This window comes from Grammomys surdaster, unplaced genomic scaffold, assembly GCF_004785775.1.
Source record: "Grammomys surdaster isolate TR1022 unplaced genomic scaffold, NIH_TR_1.0 139, whole genome shotgun sequence".
NCBI lineage: Eukaryota > Metazoa > Chordata > Mammalia > Rodentia > Muridae > Grammomys > Grammomys surdaster.
In genome coordinates, this window is record NW_021604597.1 from 5,157,239 (window position 1) to 5,177,109 (window position 19,871).

General features: G+C 45.4%; 3 protein-coding genes across 15 annotated transcripts in view; 2 read left to right on the plus strand and 1 right to left on the minus strand.

Annotated features, from left to right (window-relative positions):
- Nucleotides 1–859, plus strand: part of Supt20h (SPT20 homolog, SAGA complex component) — a 34,995-nt gene extending 34,136 nt beyond the window's left edge. For all 12 annotated transcript variants that reach the window (XM_028763479.1, XM_028763480.1, XM_028763489.1 and 9 more), the window contains one exon: nt 412–859. In XM_028763479.1, coding sequence (XP_028619312.1) covers nt 412–549 — 138 coding nt within the window. In that variant the 3' untranslated portion in view covers nt 550–859. The remainder of the gene's footprint in view (nt 1–411) is intronic.
- Nucleotides 771–7,734, minus strand: Exosc8 (exosome component 8). Its single transcript, XM_028763494.1, has 11 exons — nt 7,533–7,734; nt 6,841–6,877; nt 6,639–6,702; nt 6,220–6,293; nt 5,020–5,065; nt 4,394–4,499; nt 4,261–4,306; nt 3,267–3,363; nt 1,932–2,052; nt 1,303–1,409; nt 771–988 (listed from the first exon to the last, which is right to left on the minus strand). Exons 1-11 carry the CDS (start codon nt 7,547–7,549, stop codon nt 873–875), a joined length of 831 nt encoding a protein of 276 aa, XP_028619327.1. The 5' UTR covers nt 7,550–7,734; the 3' UTR covers nt 771–872.
- Nucleotides 7,655–19,871, plus strand: part of Alg5 (ALG5 dolichyl-phosphate beta-glucosyltransferase) — a 14,618-nt gene continuing 2,401 nt past the window's right edge. The window contains exons 1-8 of one of the 2 annotated variants that reach the window (XM_028763493.1): nt 7,655–7,954; nt 11,032–11,203; nt 11,512–11,558; nt 13,196–13,264; nt 13,967–14,059; nt 16,403–16,516; nt 16,911–16,970; nt 18,384–18,535. In XM_028763493.1, the coding sequence (XP_028619326.1) occupies nt 7,931–7,954; nt 11,032–11,203; nt 11,512–11,558; nt 13,196–13,264; nt 13,967–14,059; nt 16,403–16,516; nt 16,911–16,970; nt 18,384–18,535 (731 nt within the window). In that variant the 5' untranslated portion in view covers nt 7,655–7,930. Of the gene's footprint in view, nt 7,955–8,168; nt 8,274–11,031; nt 11,204–11,511; nt 11,559–13,195; nt 13,265–13,966; nt 14,060–16,402; nt 16,517–16,910; nt 16,971–18,383; nt 18,536–19,871 lie in introns of those variants that run through there. The other variant, XM_028763492.1, reaches the window with a different exon arrangement.

A 19,871-nucleotide genomic window follows, 5' to 3' on the forward strand; every position in this document is an offset into this window, starting at 1 on the left:
CATCCTTTTAATGTGCATTGTATTTTGAGTGCCAATTATTAACTTTATAATTCTGTACTGTGGAAGTATTCCTGTGTCATACATGTTTAGAAAAATGTTCCTACTGTTTTAGGAAAGTATGTCAGCATACTGTGATCAACCTTTGAGTGTTGGTTTTATTTTGCTATGGATTATTGTACAACAAAATGGTAACTGAAGTTGCTGCATTACTGCAGTATGGACTGCCAGGGCCAAGTAACAGATACTGTAATGCTTTCAAGCCCTTAGCAGGCTCCTGCCCTGTCCCAGTCTGGGGCAGTCCCTTAGTTACTTCGCTTTCTCCTTCTCTGGCTGTTCTCATCACTCCTGGGGAAGTGCCTTGCCACACCTGTGCGTTTAGCATAACGTCATCTCTTTCCCTCCCTTTTGCAGCAGTTGCGATTCTTGCAGCACCAAATGGCTATGGCAGCAGCCGCCGCACAAACAGCCCAGCTACATCGTCACCGGCACGCAGGCAGCCAGTCAAAGAGTAAAATGAAGAGAGGCATGCCAACTACTCCAAAATTCTGAGCAATTTTTTTCTTTCTTTTTTTTCTTTTTTAACAAACACAAGACCATTGAATGAAAAGAATTGTATTTCTACTTCATTTCCCCCTGAGATGTCAGTATTTTACACTGATACGTGTGCACACTTTATACAGAAGCACAACCCTGTGATTCTTACATGGAAACATAATTAAATGTTTTCCTGTACATATCAATTACAGAAATAACGCAAGAAGTACTAGAAATATCTTTCAAAGAATGTAATTAGGTATTTATTTAGTATAAAAAGCCTGTGCACAGTGTAACAAATACAGTTTTTACAGCTGTTTTGCAATCGTGGTGTCTGTTCATTTGTGTTTCATGCTCTGAATGACTTCCTCCAGAAGCTGGCTCACTTCTCTGTGCCTCGTTACTGCTCGACTCATGCAGTCCTGGAGTTTAGCTCCTGTCAGCCCACTCCCACCTGAAAACAATCAGCCAATGTTTGCTGTGTTCATCATTTTGTGAAAATTGAAAATCATGGCAAATGGTTTTTGTTTGTTTTTAAATCAAACAGATCATCTAATTTGCTCTGGTCTCAAGAGCTGCAGGTTAGTTTTATTAGGAAGACCTACAGAGGACAGATATGTCCTAATTTTAAGAATGATACACAATACTTAAAATAGCAAAGAAGCCCATAAACTTTCCTTAGCTAAACAGTCAAACACCCCACATTGCACTTGACACCCCGTCTACTCCCCACCACAATGTTTTAAAGCTGCAGTGGAAAGCACATACCTGGCTTGTGAAGACAGCACAGCTTGCCTTCCTCATCCATTACTATCGTTAAGGTTCCTGTTGACAGGTGTTCCTCCTCTCCGGTAGGATCAACTATCAGTAAAGTGCTACATTAAAAAAAGTGTAGGGATGGGGAGTAGGCATCAATTCTAAGAACAGACTAATTTCAGACAGTACTAAAAGACAGGCTTACTTTAGCCTGGAAGTGCTAATACAGGACTGGAGGTGGCCAGAGCAGCAGCACCCCGCAGTCCAGTACCTGTGAATACTTTGCTCTTCAGCTTGGGAACAAAACATCTTAAGTTCCTCAGCAAATACTGAAGACAGTTTCAGAAGATGACCCAGCTGTCATGCTCACTGGAGCACGTGCCTAGTATGAACAGGCCCTATACATCCCCTCCCATCCCCCCACCCCAACCAGGAAAAAGGCACAAGGAAACCTAGGGGCAAGTAAGGCAAACACAACTGGTCCTATATACATCAGGATGCTTGTGCAAGTGGAAGGTCTGAGCAGAGGAACTCAAATCCCCACAAATTAGGGATGGTGGGGGACGGTCCTTGTAAAGACAGCTAAATAACAAGGCCTAATCTTAACTTAGATCCTAGAATGTTAAATTTGGTTAACTTACTCATCAAACACCGCAAAGGAAGTAGCAACTGGGTTTGTTCTAACATTCAAATAACTTTTCTTCTTTAAATTGACTTCTGCTAAAGCAGTCTCTTCGTTTATAGTAACTTCAGGCAACTGTACTAGAGAAAGACAAGTAAACATGTAAGTGGGTCTGGTATACAGCTTGGCTTCTATGCTTTCTTAACTTTACCTCAGTTTAGCTTATCCATAACAGTTATTGACTGCTTTGACAGGATCTCACATGTAGTCCATCTGGCTTAGAAACTCTCTGGGATAAGAGTTGTGTCCTACGCACCTAGTATTAGGAGAGTTTTGTGTGTGTCGTAGCAATTGAGGTAAATATGGAAGAGGAAAACTGCTTTTCAGAACATCTTATGATCCAGCCAAAATGACTTTTTTGTTTTGTTTTGTTTCCCTGAGACAGGGTTTCTCTGTGTCCTCCTGGGCTGTCCTGGAACTTTGGAACTCTGTAAACCAAGGTGCCTCAAACTCAAGAGATCCTCCTGCCTCTGCCTCCTGAGTGCTGGGATTAAAGGTGTGCAGACTTGAAGTATCTCCTGTTTTATGACACTCATTTGGACATCCACACTCCTAACGTATTAAGTGCTGCTCTTTGGCACTACTTTGTTACAAAGAAAGCAAGCAGGCTGGATTAATTTTAATTAGGACTACACTAATTCACTATTAACTACATCTTCCACTCTGAATTAGCTGGATGTTGTATTGAGAGTACCCTGCTTTGTAGTCTTAACTGGCCTCAACACTGCCATCCTCCTCTCCTCCCGTGCAGTAACTACAAGCATGCAGCCATGCCTGGCTTAGTCTTATCAATTCAGTAATGTAGAGTGACCTGGAATATACACAAGTGAGACTCTAAGACATCAAGCTACCTAGGCCCTTACTAGGAAGCATCATTATCTGAGGTGGCACAAGCCGACTGAATTACAAGTGAGAACCCTCTATCCGAGTCAGTGGATTCTGGGAAGGACTGCTGCCCCAATGACTACTGGTGGAGAGACCAAAGCAATTCTAAAAGGCTACAGATTGAAAAGAATATAAAACACAGAAGTACATTTTTAGAAAACCTTGTAGAGTTGAGTAACTTAGGAGCATAACCTTGGCAAGGTAGTTCATTCTTAGCAATAGTACCAGCATTTGGGAGGCTAAGGCAGAAGGATCAAGAGTTCAAGGCCACCCTGGGCTAAGGCGTACACTTTCTCACAAATGAAGTCATGTAAATGATACCTAAATCTCCAGAAAAACCCTTAAAAGGTTTGACCAGCTGGACTCTGACTGTATTAGCAGGAAAATTACCTTTATTAGGATTGCTTACCATTCTTTAAAGCTGCTAGCAAAGCAAATGTGCAGGCATCCAAAATGTTTCCATCGTAGTCTAGACAAATAAGGTCACAGTATAGAACCCAAGCAAGCTAAAATAGAAGAAATTAGACCTGATAATAGCATAGTGTTTTTTCCTCAGTCCTAAGAATTACAGAACCATTGGTTAGACAACACAAAATAGACTTGATGAAAGCCTAAGATTTTTTTTCCCCCTAAAATCTTTATAAAGTATAAAGTCAAAGTGGTCAGGTTAGGAAAGCTGGGCTTTGACTAGCAAACCAAAAAGAAACAACCTTGCCTACTCCCCTAAATAGAGCTATGGGTGCAATGAGGAAGTTTTATTCTTGCTGCTACGTTAGCAAAGAAAGGCCCAGCTGTAATATGTGCTCTCTACTGTGTAATGAAGATTTTACAGTAATAGCACTATAAATTCACAAGGGAAACCAATGTGGGAAAGTACTATGTATTATCCATGAATATCCGCTTGAGCAAAACCTGATCTGTTATAAGGGACTAAAGCATTTTTTATTATAAAGTGTATGCGCGCGCGCGCGCGCGCGCGTGTGTGTGTGCGTGTGTGTGTGTGTGTGTGTGTGTGTGTGTGTGTGTGTGTGTGTGTGCGTGTGTGTGCGTGTGTGTGCATGTGTGTATGTGTGTGACCTCAGCTTAAACGTTAGCTCCCCAGACAGGTAACGTTATTTGTTAACTGGATATGATGGCATACACCTGTAATCCCAGCATTTGGTAGGACAGGGAAGGAGGAGGTAAAGAGCAGCTTGGTTATACAGTATGACTAACTCATTAAATTAAAACCTAGTTGGAAAGAATTGATGAAGCAATTGTTTATTTAGACAAATACAGGGTAAAACGAACTTTTACAGAATTCCTTCTAAACTCTAAAATCTCAGGGTTTAAAGCTGATTAATCCCGTTACCATGACAGGCCACACGGCCACTTCAGAGTTTATAAAAGCTCTCTGTTCTTACCTTGCCTGGAGAAATGCATAAGTCTTCTTTCTTAATTATCTGTGAGCTTGATTTAATGATAAAGAACACAATAAATGGAAAGGCAAAACAAGTGATAATAAATGGTAGTCAAACTTTATCCTAACAGTCTTACTTCTCGAGGACATCGGCAATGAACTGGCTGGTTACTTGAGCCTCTTCCCCAGGAGGTCCAGTCCGAAACCTTGATGAACACAGCGGTGGTAGATCCACATTGGGGACTGAAAGAAACACTGCAGCTGTGAACTAAATTGTACCCCTGACAGCTGGGGTGACTAGTAAAGGGGCTGGCTGCTCCATAGCACAGGGGACTGGCCACGGTAGACTCTTCAGGGGGAAACATGGCAGTGTTAAAACAGACTCCTCTGCTCACACCAACTATTAAAGTTTTAAATGTTGCTTCCCATGTCATGGAAAAGATAATCCAAGACAAAAATACTGCCCAGTACTTTAAATAGAGTGTAGACAGGATGTAATCTGCAATAACGGCTTTTTGAATAAGGGCAACTGAGTATGTAAATAAAAACTGTCCACACAGGGTTGGCAAAGTAAAATTCATGTGATGTTCCCTCTCTGTTCTCTTCTAATAAGCAGAAAGCTTTGTGTGTGGAGTTGGGTGGGGGCTATTCTATTTCTGAACATTGGGAATTGCTACCTACCTCAATTACTAGGACTTCACTACAAGGGTTAGCTTTCAACTTACTCGATTATTCGTTAAAATTATAAGACTATTTAACTCACCGACATACCCTCTGTCGGGGGCATCTACTGGTGGTGCTGCAAATTCCTACAAAAGCAAACAATGCATTCCAGTGAGAGAAGCCACTCAACATGATGACATCCTAGCCATTCACAGAGGCTGTACCAAAGACCCTTTCAGCCAACTGGCCTATGTTTAGCATCTACAGTACTTGGGGACTTATGGCAGGGGCCCTAATAATGCTGGCACTGCCTTCCCAATGGCTCCCAGGGAGGTTAAAGGACAGTGTAATCAAACTGCTGCTTGTCAATGAGGATCAGTGGGATTATGCCCACCCTGTGACTTGTTCAGCAGCCAAAATCTGAATTTACTCTCCAAGTGTCACAAGACCAGGCTGGGGAGCCAGTAGTGGCCAGAAGCGAGGTATATAACAATAACAACCCAGTGCAGCTGTAGATCCACACACGAGACTGAGAAACCTAGGGAAAGTTACTTATCTTTCACGTTCCTCTGCTGTCACAGGGACAGAAACAGTACCTGCCTACTCCAGGGGCCCAAGGAAGACGGAGCCATTAAGTCCTAGGTATAAACCTGGCAAGGAGTATGTGTCCTGATAGCTATCACTTCAGCTTGACCACAGACATAAACGAGGAGAGAGGCTCAGGGTACATGCGAAAGCTCAGATTGTGTCATTAGACTCTGCCTGCCGCTACTCAGAGGCAGAGATTGGTAACTGGAGAACACCTAAAAAGGTCAGCAGTTACTATCCCTATGACGGACAAAGCTATCAACGGCTAAAAGGTATCATAGTAACAATCTTAATTTTAAAAATGATATTGCCAAAATCTTAAAGTATGAACAATCTTAATTTTAAAAATGATATTGCCAAAATCTTAAAGTATGAAGTACTGAGGATTCACTTTCAATTATTTGCTTTATAAAGCATTAATGATGCTCACACGCCGGGCAGTGGTGGCGAATGCCTTTAATCCCAGCACTTGGGAGGCAGGTGGATTTCTGAGTTCGAGGCCAGCCTGGTCTACAGAGTAAGTTACAGGACAGTCAAGGCTATACAGAGAAACCCTGTCTCGAAAAACTTAAAAAAAAAAAAAAAGAAGAAAGAAAGAAAGAAATGAAACTTGGGGGAATATCATTCTAAATATCAGGCCCTGATTAAGTACAACCTCATAAGTATGAAGCTAATTTGGAATTCAGACATTACAGACATACAGGGAACCTACTGCTTTAACCCCACAAATGACGGTGGTGTTTCCCAGCTTCACCAGAGCAGAGCCATCCGCCGTACTGATTGAACCTGGAAAGGTAAGCACAGTATTTATTTAAAAATTTTAAAAAGAAAAAAAATGAAAATAACTGCAAAGTTTCCTACAAAGTAGTTTAAATCTTTTCAGCTGCCTCTGGAGTTTTTGACAGGTTCAGGTCAGTGACTTGAAAATGGTATTACTACTTAACATTTTTAATCTTTTTCTTCAGTCTCCCAATGTGAACTAATGTTTAGATCAACTACAAGGTTGGTGTAATGATAAAAATCTCTCAACATCACCAAATGCCTTAGACTTAGAGCTGACTGAAAAACTAGGTGGCACCAAAGATAAAGATGGGGGCTGTCCCACCCAACTGCAATGAAGTTTATCTTCACCTATGTTGACAGTTGTGGTTCTGAATTCACCAAGTTCTCTTCCATCAGGACGGCAGTTTTCTTTCTAAATGTTTATAAGGAAACAGATTATATATGTATTTCACTTATGCAGCAGAAAATACATTAAGCCTCACTCATTTAAATCAATTGAAGCATGGTGTTTTTACCAAAAACTCTAACGTGCAAAATTACCTTTACTCACCAGAAATCTTCTGTAATACTCCAGCGGTTCCACAGTTCTGAAACATGTTTAAAATGTGTCTAAGTCAGTGCATCCTAAAGCATAAACCCAGAGTGTTGTGTTTGACGCGTCAATCTCGACAATCTTAAGTTTTTGAAACTGTGTTAACCGTATTTATAAAAGCCATATAGTAGCAACCAGTTTTCAGCGGTGACCTTAACTGTGCCATAGTCCAAGGCCCTTGGCACACTTAGAAGAGGGTTAACCTGGGTGTCAGTCACATCACCGATGCTAAAGCAGGGAACTTAGCGTGACTTCACGCAGTAAGCCACACTTGCCAGTACCTGCAACTTTACCACGGAAGAGTGTATTTTTACAGATACAGGAGCTACGTTTAGCCTCATAACTACACGCAGTCAAAAGTTCAGCAAGTCTAGGTGCGCACCGCAGACACCAGTCTGCAGTTTGCACGCGCGGGTGGCACTGGGTTTAATCAGAGCGCCCCCAAAGGTTTCACAGTCCCTTACGAAGGAGGAACTGCGCGGAGAGCTGCGTGGCGCTCGGTTAAGAGGTCTGGATCGTCCTGGGTGCACTGTATCTCAGGGTCTCGAGTGAGCAGAGCCCTCTCGCGGCCCCACGAGTCCTCGGGGTCCCCCGCCCGCCGCCACGCGCCATACCCACACCCGGGCCTTTTTTCGCGCGCTGCCACTCACTTGAACCCGGCCGCCATTTTTCCTGCCCGCGCTGCGCCTGCGCAGCCCTCCGCGCTTGCGCCTTCCACTCGCTAGGCGTGCCTCCAGCCCTAGGCTCAAGCCCGAGGAATCCTGGGTTAGATGAGTACTGCGGGAGACTGCTGTCACGATGCCTGCGCACGGGGCATGAACTTCAGCTCTGGCCACCCTGAGCGTCCCGCTACCACCTAATTAGAACCAGGCCTGTGGGGGCGCGCCGGGGTCGGTACTGTTCACAACCGCTTGCGACGCCAACCCCCCCGGGGTCTCACGCCCTGGTCCCCACGGGCCTGCGCGCTCGTGCACAAACACACACACGCAGGCGCACGAAATGAAAAGGGTTGACTCTTCAAACACCCCGCGGCTCCAGGCATCCTTAGATGGCTGCGCTACACGGCGTGTGGGTGAGGCCGGTAGCGCCGTCAGTTCGCACGAGTCCAGCGCTTTACTCGCCGCACTCGGTGACCGGCCTGCAATCCTCAGCGGAGGTGCGCGGGGGCGCTGCGGCCGGCGTCGGCTTCCTGCCGTGGCGTGGCGCGGCCAGGCGGGGGCGCTGCGGGCGGCGGGCGCGGGCCAGCCCGGCCTCTCCTGCGGGGCGGGACGGGACGGGGCGGGGCGCTGTGCCGCAAGGCGCTTCCGCAAGTGTGGAGCTGCGGGATGGCTACGCTGCTACTGCAGCTGGTGGGGCTCGGCGTGGCGCTGGTGGCTGCCGCGCTCATTCTGGTGAGACCGTGGTGGAGTCCCGTGCTCCGGGTGTCCCCTCTTGCGCTTGGCCCCCTTGGCCTCAGATTCCCTGAAATCCTTGAACCTTTGTTTTCCCGTTTGTAACCTCTGAGTCCTCAGAGCCTCCGCCTAGCTTCTCGTGGCTCCTGTCCCTGAACTCCCGCCTGTCACCCCTCACCCCACTCCCCCGCCTTCTTCCTGGGCCTCCCGTATGTACTGCAGCTGGAAAGAGAGGAGTGGATCCGACCGTAAGACTAGGGACGAAGGGTGAGCAAAAAGACAGGCCCAGACCGCATTCTGTTCATTTTGGCCAGGGGTCGTTTTTGCTCCAGAATTAGGCACCTTGGCGTTTTCTTTGCCATTCCTATAGAAACGTGGCAGACCCCCGCTGATATGTAGAAGAGGACAGATTTGCCAACTGAGCTCTGCCACATAGTTTGTAAAGGAGCCTGTAACTCATTCAGAAAGCAGATTTTGAAAAGCTTTCTTGTATTGGGTCTAGATGGCTAGCTAGACAGGTGGCCAGCAAGGCCTCTGCCACCTTGCCATATTAAATACATGCACAGTCTTGGAGTGGTGTAGCCAGATGACTGTTGCTGTGTCTGGATGAGCCAGGCGCTCTCTCTTACTAAAATGCCTTCTTTAAAGGCTTGGAACAAATCTGAACTTTGTTGGCAACGTCCCGGTTGTGGCGACCTTACTTTGAATCCGTTACACAGGCTTAGCTGACTGCATGCACGATGAGGGTGTGTGGACTGTGTACTAGAGTCCACTGACTTGAATTGGTAGAGGTACCCTTTATTTTACTGAATGCATGTTGTACGTGGTGTGCAGTGCGTTGCATCTTGAAATCTACTTTCCATCTGCCTGCCGGCATTCTTTCTCTCTGCCATGTCCCACTTTTTAAAATAATTTAAAAACAATTCCAAATAACTTTTCATCTCTAATTCATCTGCATTTATTTCTATAAGGACCTCCTTTTAAAACTTTACTACAATAAGGTAATGCCAACTGTCTTTAAGACCTGTTATTTTTGTGGTTCCAAATACCGTGTAAATTTAAATATTTTGAGTTGCCAGTATGGATTTCACAGAAGGCCTTTCAAGCATCTTTAACTTTGCCTTCCAGGTTTCTTGTAGGATATGGAGATTTAATTAGGTGCATGTGAGTTTTCTTGATGGGCTTTAGGGTGTTTTGGTTTTTTTTTTTAAAGAGAAGTCCTCAGGTACCCAGTCACATAAAATACCTTTACATATAGAAGCACAAGTGTTCAAGATGACAAGATGTTTCCCTGATGTCTTAAAAGGGTACCCAGCTTTTATTTTTGTATTATTACAGACTTAAATTTTTCTACATTTCATTGCAGTGATTACTCTTCTGATGCTGCAGCTTCTTTCTCACAGGCCTGGAAACACCTTCAAGTGACTCACCTTCTTGTCCTCAAGTGACCCCCCCCCCCAACCTGTGCCCTTTCATGCAGCCCTCGTGGGTACAGATGGATTTTGCTTTCTGTATAATATGCTGTGTTGACATACACCTTCCTACCCCAGATCTGGATTAATCGTTTTCTTAGGAGCATTGATTGTTCCCTGGAAAACTGGATTCAGTAGTCACAATCTGGACAGTAGAGCACAGTGCCAGACTGTTTCTTCATTTTAATTATTTTTACGTGTGCATGTGCGTGTATACATGCACATGAGTTCAGATGCTGGAGACACTGGGTTCCCTTGAGCTGCACTTTCAAGCAGTCAGTTGAGAGCCACTACGTTGGGTACAGGGGACTGAACTGGGTTCCCTGCAAGAGCAGCCAGTGCTCTCAACCACCGAGCCCTCATAGTCTTAATTTCCATTGTGGCTGCTCCCCTGTAAACACATAGTGGGGTACTAGGGAGTCATCAAAGCACTATGAGTAGAATTACACACATGTGTAGCTTGTTTTTAAAGTTCACCAATGAAAACAGTGATATAAATTATGGCTCATTTCCAAAGCGAGCTTCCCAAGTGCGTGGGAAAGGCAGCCATGAATTTGTTTCTTAGTATTTTTGTTTTCTGTGCATTAGTGCTTTGAGTGAATGTATATAGGTATGTGCAGTGTGTGCATGCCTCAAGTCCCCAGAGGCCAGAGAAGGGTTCCAGATGCCTTGGAACTGGGGTTATGGATGGTTGTGAGCAGCCATGTGGGTGCTAGGAACCAAACCCGAGTTCCTTGCAAGAAGAGCCAGTGCTATTAACTACTGAAGCATCTCTCCAGCCCCAGGAGCCTACAAGTCTTATGTGTTACTCCAGAAGATGCTGTGTTCTCACTCAAATTAAGGCTAAGTATCAGAATACATTCTTAAGCATTATGGTCCCTGCTGTGGGCTCCAAGGAATCTTTTCTTCACAGGCTGTTTGGTCCTTCCATGTTACAGCTGCCATGGAGATTTGTCCTTTCACATACCTGCTCCAGGCAGGAAGTGGTACCTTGTTTGTTTGTAGGAGTAGGCCGACTCTTAGATCTGGTATAGCAGAGGCTCAACGAATAAGAGGTAGAAACAAGGCCTCCTGAAGCATTTAGTATGTTGCCAATGGGGACAAGTAGTCGTCAGTTCATAAGGGGCTATTTAGGGGGCTGGCTGTCATGTAACAGCAGAATCACCCCCAGAACTGTTAAAGAATTAAACCTGAGACTGCATATCCCCCACCCCAAATTTTGCAAATAATGTTTTAAAACAACAAATGCTAGAACAGTGTAAGCTGTTTCTCGTGTCTGCCTTTAGGTTTCTGTTGTGGCGTTTATAACTGCTACAAAAATGCCACCATGTCACCGACATGAGGAAGAAAAATTCTTCCTCAATGCCAAAGGCCAGAAGGAAGCTCTACCCAGCATCTGGGACTCACCTACGAAACAGCTGTCTGTTGTTGTGCCTTCCTACAATGAAGAGAAACGGTGTAAGTTCTATTTGAGTTTGTTTGCTAATGGGCCATCTGGGAAGAGGAGGAATCGTGCAGTGTCTGCCCTCTCTGAGGACTGCAGAGTTGGAGCTGTGACTGGGCAGAGGGAACATGGAGACAGCAGGATTGAAGTTCTTAGAGACTAACCTGATGAGGGCCAGAGACATTCCAGGAGAGAATAATGGCCTGGGTGACACCCACAGGGGCTTGGTAGATGATAGGCACCTTTAACCTGTGTAAGTGGAGTGTGCTGGGGCTAGCTAACTCGTTTTCAAAAGTAATCTATAAAATATTTTTCCATCTAGTGCCTGTGATGATGGATGAAGCACTGAACTACCTAGAAAAGAGACAGGTATCATACTTCTCTTTCCGTGTCATGTCTCCAGTCAGAACTACAGCAGGTCACCAGTTACAGACCCCTAAGCTAGGCACACTGTGGGGAGTCATGGCTCAGCCCTGGGATGGCTCAGCCCGCTGCTGGCTGTCAACGAGCAGGCCCAGCGTGTGCAGCATGCTACCTCTAGCAGCAGACAAACCAGGAAGCTGGCATTTCTCTCATGTCCCCTCCCCCAACTTTTAATTCTCTCTTGCTTGGTGACATATTATATAGGTTACATGCCAGAGAATGTATGCAGACATGCAGACTTCCTTCTGCGATGTCTTTAAAAATAGGTATATGTGTATGTATATAGCCATAGAGAGAGAGAAAAAGATCCACTGGAGGCTTTATCACATAGTCTATTAAACTTTGTTTCTCAGATGAATTCACATTGATTAAATAATACAAAATTATAGTCTTAAAAAATTTTAAATTATACAAAATTCTACAAAAATGATATGTATCCAGCCCTAAAAGATGTATATTTTTAAATGTTTGCACTTTTTATACTCAGAAACACAGTAGTTCACAGGTCTCTTTGGCAATGTCTAAGAACAGTTAAAGATGAAGTGGGCTTTATAGCTGGATCTCTTTCTGTCTCTCTGTCTAGAAAATTCCTTGTTTTGATTGACTTTGCCTTGGGTTTTGAGGCAGAGAGGGACTATTAACAGGCTCAGAACTTAAATGTGAAGTAAATGGGACGTGATCTGAGCTCCCCCTACAAGGCTGCGGAGTGGTGCGGCCATGTAGAACCTTCCTCTGACCCCAGACCTACAGACTTCTTTCTCACACATGATTCTCTTTCCTAGCCTTTCTTAGCATCACAGATGCACGCATGCTGCCGCTTCCACACATGTGGTGCGGAGCAGATGAGGGCACTGAACACGGAGCTCTCAGTCAGTGTTGTACGGCCCAGCTTCAATTCTGTTCTACCCACCATGTGTCCTGCTCCTTCTGAGCCTTTGGTTTCATGTGGTTCTGTACTGCTGTTTGCATTTGTCCCTAGCAACTCTAGAACATTTGTTGCTTAAGTTACAAGTTTTGGGGAGCTAGCAAGTTGTCTCAGCTGGTAAAGGAGCTTTTTGGGCAAGCCTAGTGCAAGGAGAGAGCCAGCTCCCGCAGGTTGTACTCTGACCATCCTGCATGTTCCATGCATGTGCACACACATGGGCCCACACGTACACTTACACACACACACACACACTAGTAATAGTAATAATGGTAATAATGATGTGTGGGCACGTACACACACACAGTAGTGGTAGTAGTAAATTTGAAAGAAAAGTATTTTTTAAGTTACAGTTTTACAGGCTGGCAAGATAGCTCACTGGGTAAGGGCCCTGTTCCCAAACCTGACCACTTAAGTTGATCCCTGTGACCCACCCTGTAGAAGCGGGTGCATATACAGAGGCCAGAGGCCAACCTTTCCTCAGAAACAGTCCCCTACAAGTTGTGCTCTGACCTCCATATGTGCACCACTGCTGTTCCCCCTCCCCCATACATGTATGCATGCCCACACAAAGATAAAAGAAAATTAAGCATTACTTACAAGTTATTCATTTCTATCGTGATTTTGCCAGATTATGACGTGTTACTTTTGCTTCCTGCAGAAGCATGATTGTATGTTCACCTATGAGGTGATAGTGGTTGATGATGGCAGTGAAGACCAGACATCAAAGGTAAACAGTTGTGTGCTTTTAGAACAGCTGGTTGATAGAAAACCTGGAGTCGTTTAGTCCGTGTGGCTTGTTTCCACTTGATGGAGGGACCAAAGCTGGGGTCATTACTTTCTGCCCCATTTTCACTTCCGTTCCTAATAAAATGCCCTGACATAAAAAAGCAGGGAGAAGGGTTTATTTGGCTCACAGGTTCCAGTTTTTCACTGCAGGGAAGTCACAGAGGTAGGAGTCAGCTGATCACATTGTATCCACAATCAAGGGCAGAGAGAACCAAATGCATCCATAATGCCTGCTTACTTGCCAACTTTCTTCAGTCCTACAGCATTCAGGGCCTGGCCTAGAGAATGATGCCACCCACAGTGGGCCCTACCTTCCAGTGTTAGCAGTCAAGACAGTCCCCCATGGAAATGGCAAAGACCAGTCTGAGCTACATAATTCCCATGAAGACTCTGGTTGCAGAAGGATGGGCTGACAGTGGCAGCCCAGTCTGTGTGACTTGTGGGATCTGAATTATTGCTCAGCTTTCAGTTTATACTTGATTATGTGTATCTTAACCGACAGATAGTGATTGCGCATGTTTATGAGGCACAATGTGGTGTTGTAGTACATGCATGTAACATGTTCTGATCACATCAGGATACCCCATATCTTTGACACCCATTCTCTAAGCTAACTGTATTCTGACTTTTATGTCATGGACAGGTCGCTTTAAAATACTGCCAGAAATACGGAAGTGACAAAGTACGAGTGATAACACTGGTGCAGAACCGCGGGAAAGGTGGTGCTGTTCGGATGGTAATTCACATTTTTATTTAAGATATGAAGGTATTTTAATAACCTTTTCTGCCTATAATGCCACATATCAAACAGTATTTCAAGTTACTGACACCTTTAATAGCTCTGTGTTTGATTTAATGAAGTCTAAGCATCATACTCTGTCTATAATAGACACATGACCCAGAAAGCAGTTGTGTTTGTGCTGAGTTTCATGTTGTCTTTGCTGTGGCTAGAGTGACTGAGCTCACAGTAGGGACAGCATGCTCTTGTGTGTTGAGCTTTCCCATGTGACGGAGCCCCAGGGTATGAACTTAGGTGACTCCTGGGTCGGCTGATGTGGTGCACTGCAGAACAGGAGAGACAGACATCTGCATGAGTGGAGTGAAAGTGGTGTAGACTGGGGAGACGCTCTGGTGAGGACCTCAGAAGGCCTAGGCCACAGTAGTTGTTTTCAGCCAAGGCCAGTCAGATAGAAAACAAATTAAACTGAAAAATGAACCAAAAAAATAACAAAAACAAAAACAAAAAAAAACGTGCATAAAAGAAATCCAGATAACACTCCCTAAATGCCTTAGTGGTGGGGACAACTGTCCAGTTGTCAGCAGAGGCCCTCACTCTCACCTTTCATTTCCTTTTCCTCCTGAACACAAAGTGACTCACCTCTACGTTCCGTAGCTATGGGGGTGATGGGGAAATGATGAACTTTCCCTGAACCCCACCTGGGGTTCCCTCATATCTCAGGGGCCAGGACAGTGTCACAAGGCCATCTGGTTCCTGATTCCTAGGGAGGAGGAGGATTGGCTCCCTTAATTTTGGCTTTTCCTTTTTCTTTCCTGTTTTATCATTGTTTAGATAGTGACTTCCTCTGAAACTCAGGCTGGCCTTGACTCAGAGCAATCCTTCTGCCTCAGCACTGCCTCCCAAGTGCTGAGATTACAAGCTTGTATCACCATGCCTGCTGATCACTTTTCTTTTAACATTTTCATCCTTGACAAGATCAGTGTTCTTTCTGAAAGGAGGAAGATTTTAGATGTGACGGGAGGTTCTCGGGCAGGTGACTAGCAGTCTCTGCCACGAGAGGACGGTGAGGGTCAGATCACAAGCCTTGGGCAGGGAGCATTCATTCATTCACTCATTCATCCATTCATTCATTTATAGTTAAAGAAAACATTTAACCTGGAAAGGTGGCCCAGTAGATAAGAGTATTGGCTGCTCTTGCAGAGGACCCAGGTTTGTTTCCCAGTACCCACATGGTGGCTTACAACCATCTGTAACTCCAATTCCAGGGGATCCAGCACCTCTTCTGGCCTCTGTAGGCACTATATGTACATGGTGCATATCCATACATACAGGATAAAACACCCATACACGTAAAATTAAATCTTTTTAAATATCAGTAGCACATGTTGTAGAAAATCATGTGTTTCATTAGACATTTTCATACATGGAGATGTAAATTAATCACAGTCAACCCCTCCACACATTCCCACCCTGCTATCCCCTCTTGTTTTCCTCACCCCTCACACTGTTCCCTCAGTGCCTTTAGACTTAACCAAGCGTAAGACTTGAGAAAAGCCATCAGTGGTGAGCCAGTGTGGTATCGTATGAGGTTTAGTTATTTGAAAAGGGGAAGATAGATGCATGGGAGATGTCACAGGTCAATGGAGGTGTGTCTGAGGGAGACCTGCTGAGGAGGCTGGCTCAGGCTGAGGATTGGTGGTAGTGTTCTGGGCACGTGTAGAGGAGCTTTTGGTCAGTGCTTGTGCTGTCGGGGATGCTGTGCTGCTCACTCTGGCACACAGCAGAGATCAGAGTTCATCCGCAGTTCATGTCCTCGTGAAACACGCACATACAGTATGATTTGCACTAATAACCAAACTTGATCTCACCAAGTGTCAGGTGCCATACTGACAGCTGGACCTGACGTTAGTGCCACCTCCTCTGCCCTGGTCAGCAACAACTTAAAATACTTAAGGCACCATAATAAAGAAAACTAACTTCTTACCCTGCACTTCACAAGAATATGAGGTTTCAGACTGGAGCATAAGTGCTATCTCTGTTTGTCTGAGGACAGGTTCTTTTTGAGTTGCTCAAGTCACCTCTGAAATCATGTGAGCAGCATGACTACATAACACGGGGCACATAGAATGGTGTGATGGGTGTCAGCTTAGGAAGAAGAGTGGAAAACTTCTGCAACAATGAAATGGACAGTAGATACATGTCAGGACATCTTATCCTCTTAGCAGTGAACTTTGGCCTCCTGCTGCCATCTTGGATACCTTTGATAGGATGAAGTGAAGTGCCATTGATTTCCAACATAACTCTAAGCAGTTTTCTTTCACCTGGAATTTTTGAACACAGGGTGTATTCAGTTCTCGAGGAGAGAAGATACTCATGGCAGATGCTGATGGAGCCACAAAGTTTCCAGATGTTGAGAAATTAGAAAAGGGGCTGAGTGGACTACAGCCATGGCCTGTGAGTATAAGAACATGCTGCAACTGGTACTCAGGAGTGCAGGGCTCCAGAGCAGACTGTCAGAAGTTACCTCAAGTTGAACTTCCTTTCTTCTTGCTCTACATAGGGCCTGTCTATGTAGAGCAGGCTGGCCTTGAGCTCACAGAGACCCACCTGCCTCTGCCTCCCAAGTGCAGGGACTAAAGGTGTGTCCAGCCATGCCCAGCAGAGTCCTCCTTAGTAAGTGTGACTAGCTGTCTGCAACTATGCATATCCTGAACCCCTCAATAAACTTTATAAATATAATCTTATTTTTTCAAAGTTTCTGTGAAGGTGAGATGTTTACATTGAAATGGATGTGTTTATATGTGATGTTTAAATATTGAAGAGAACAACGTTGTCACTTTTTCCTCAGGAGCAAATGGCCATCGCATGTGGGTCTCGAGCTCATCTGGAGAGAGAATCAATTGCTCAGGTGAGGCTTTCCCGAGCTATGGACATTTACTCTCTTTTACTAACACATACAGCTGACAAGAAACGGGTCCCTGTGTTTTCTCTCAAAAATGAGCTTCCCTTCAACTTCACTGGAGTGTATGAGCGATTAGCACATTTCAGAGTTGGTTTCTTTAAGTGTGCACAGGACGGGTAGAGACCTCCCCTCAGGGTGTAAGCACTCTTAGAGTCGTGTTTAAGACACAGAATATTGTTCAGTCATGGCAAACTTTTCTAAACCATGCTTTTTTTTAAACAAAAAAATATTTTCTAAAATTGTGTAAGTCAGTCTCAGTCTCTCTCTCTCTCTCTCTCTCTCTCTGTCTCTCTCTCTCTCCCTCTCCCTCCCTCCCTCCCTCCCTCCCTCCCTCCCTCCCTCCCTCTGAATTCCAAAATAAGAAAAAAAAGCACAAACCCTAAAACATTCCTGGTCCCAGGTTTTTATGGTAGGTTCTATTCAGAGTATATTTTGAATTTCGTTCAGAGTTTAAATATTTCTTGTTTCATGTCTCTAAGGAAAATACTTAGCTGAAGATTGTGAGGCTCATGACTGTCCTTGTTAGAAAGACACAAGTCTCCAAAGCCTCTGGGTAGAGGCTGCTCCTTTGGAGCTCACATTGACAGTGTGCACAGCAGTTGGCGGGTCCCGTTTATCACTGTTGGCTTTCACTTTCCTGTCTTTGCATTTCTGTCTGGCCTCTTTCTTGAGTGTGATCCTTCTTTTGGGAGTTTAGTTCCCCTCGGGGTTTGTGTGGAAGGTGCTGAGTATGCAGTGTGAGCTTCCCAAAGTGTCTCTCAGATGGGGTTTCCCACCCTCGCCTGCATCAGAACGTGACCCGTGGTTGCAGGGGCCAGCAGCGGAGGAGGGCTCCGATCTCCCTGCCTCATCACAAGGGGCCCTCTGGTGAGAGTAAAGCCCTCAGCTTTCTCTGTAAAACTGTTACTGAGTTCCCGTTACTCTCTGGCCAAGCACATGGCTTACAGCAGTGCCATACTTCTGTTCTGCTCTCCTAATAACTCTGAAGGGTAGGTGCCGTCTATAGCTGAGGAGACAATTGCTGTAGTTTACTTGGGGCATCGTGCTAATCAGCCTAGGAGCCAGGACTCAAGCTTGCTCAGTGAGCACTGTCCTTATGGTCACCCCGGTTTGATGATGATTTAAAAAGACAACTGCAGTGCTCATCCCCTCTGGTCCTGACCTTGTGCTCTCAGACTCAGGCCCTAGGAATCAGTAACTGCTCCCATAGTGCTCTGCTTCTGAAGCAGCATCCTGTTCAAAGTGCCTTTGACCCCATGCCATCCACACTGGAGGTGCGTTGAGCCAGCTGCATGTTTTAAGTGCTGTCCTCAGTGTCTCCAGGAATGGTAAATCCTTTCTCTTCTGCCTTTGCTTTAGCGTTCTTACTTCCGGACTTTTCTTATGTACGGATTCCATTTCCTGGTGTGGTTCCTCTGTGTCAAAGGAATCAGGGACACACAGTGCGGATTCAAATTACTGACCCGAGAAGCAGCAGCCCGGACCTTCTCGTCTCTGCACATTGAACGATGGTAGGTTTCTGACTGAAAGATATCATGTTGCCTCCCCAGTGGGCATCCAAACAACTGGATACAGGCTTGTCATCACATAATGAATATCCAGATGGAGCCAGATTGACATGTCTGTTACATGTTCACCTAAGCCTAGGCTAGAGTATACCCCGTCTCCTTAATCCTCCTTCGCCTCTCACACTCGCTTCCCAGAGGTAGGTCTTTCTCTGCAGCCTGACCATTGATTGCTGAGTGCTCCCTCCCCCTCCCCCTTCCCCTCCCCCTCCCCTCCCCTCCCCCTCTCCCTCTCCCATCTTCAAACCTAGCCTTTTCCATTTCTTTTTTTTCCTGTGTTCATCCTTCCTATCTTCCTTTAAGCCCTGTCCATTGACCCTGCCTATGTTCTTCAGCCCCAGCCCCATCCGCCTCACCCACTGCAGCCACTTCATCTTCCACCATCTTGTCCCTCTTTTGTCACACACGTTTCAGTGTCATTCCTGCCTCCTGAATTAGCACTGACATTGACTCGGCCCCTGCATGTGGCCAGCTGTGGCCAGCCTCTGTCCATCTCCACCACCTCCATGCAGCCCCGGGGTCTTTGTAGTCACACTCGCCCCTCTGCTGCAAGCCCTGCCGAGGCTCCCATGACCTTCAGAGGTGACTGCGTGTCTCCTTCCTTCCCCAGCCATTCACTGTCACACTGGCATCACAACTGTGGCTCTCTCTCCTCTGGGCCGTTACTTAGTCAGGTTTCTTTCCTTCAAGCATATGCTCTTGAAGGGCCGGGACTGTCACTTAGTTGGGAGGGTTCTTGCATACATGAGGCCCTGGACTTCATCCTAGCTTTGAGGGGTGGGCTTGGGAGGCTGTGGAGGAGGAATCTATCCTGACTTGATTCATTTACCTGTTCTACTACAAGTAGTGCTTGGGGCATTGTCAGTGCCCAGGAAATACTGCTAAAAGGTTCTTCCTGAGTGCTAGTCACAATTTCTGTGTGACTTGTTCCTGGTGGGTAGCTACATAATTGTGTAATATGTGCCCATGTTTGATGTCTCTGTCACTTTTGTGTATCTGTTTTCAAAGGTCTGTCATCTTCTCTAGAAATAGATTTCATTTAAACTATAAAAAATTCTCTTACACTGTAGCTTCAGATTTAAAGTGTGTGTGTGTGTGTGTGTGTCTGTCTGTCTGTCTGTGTGTTTTTTTTTTTTTTTTGGTTTTTCGAGACAGGGTTTCTCTGAGTAGCCCTGGCTGTCCTGGAACTCACTCTGTAGACCAGGCTAGCCTCGAACTCTCGAACTCAGAAATCCGCCTGCCTCTGCCTCCCAAGTGCTGGGATTAAAGGCGTGCGCCACAC

What these genes read in the sequence shown, in the direction of transcription:
- Exosc8 (XM_028763494.1), bottom strand. An exon ending in AGTATTACAGAAGATTTCTG is followed by an intron (nt 6,703 to 6,840) that starts GTGAGTAAAGGT and finishes ATAAACATTTAG; the next exon opens with AAAGAAAACTGCCGTCCTGA. An exon ending in GTGCTGTCTTCACAAGCCAG is followed by an intron (nt 989 to 1,302) that starts GTATGTGCTTTC and finishes GATTGTTTTCAG; the next exon opens with GTGGGAGTGGGCTGACAGGA.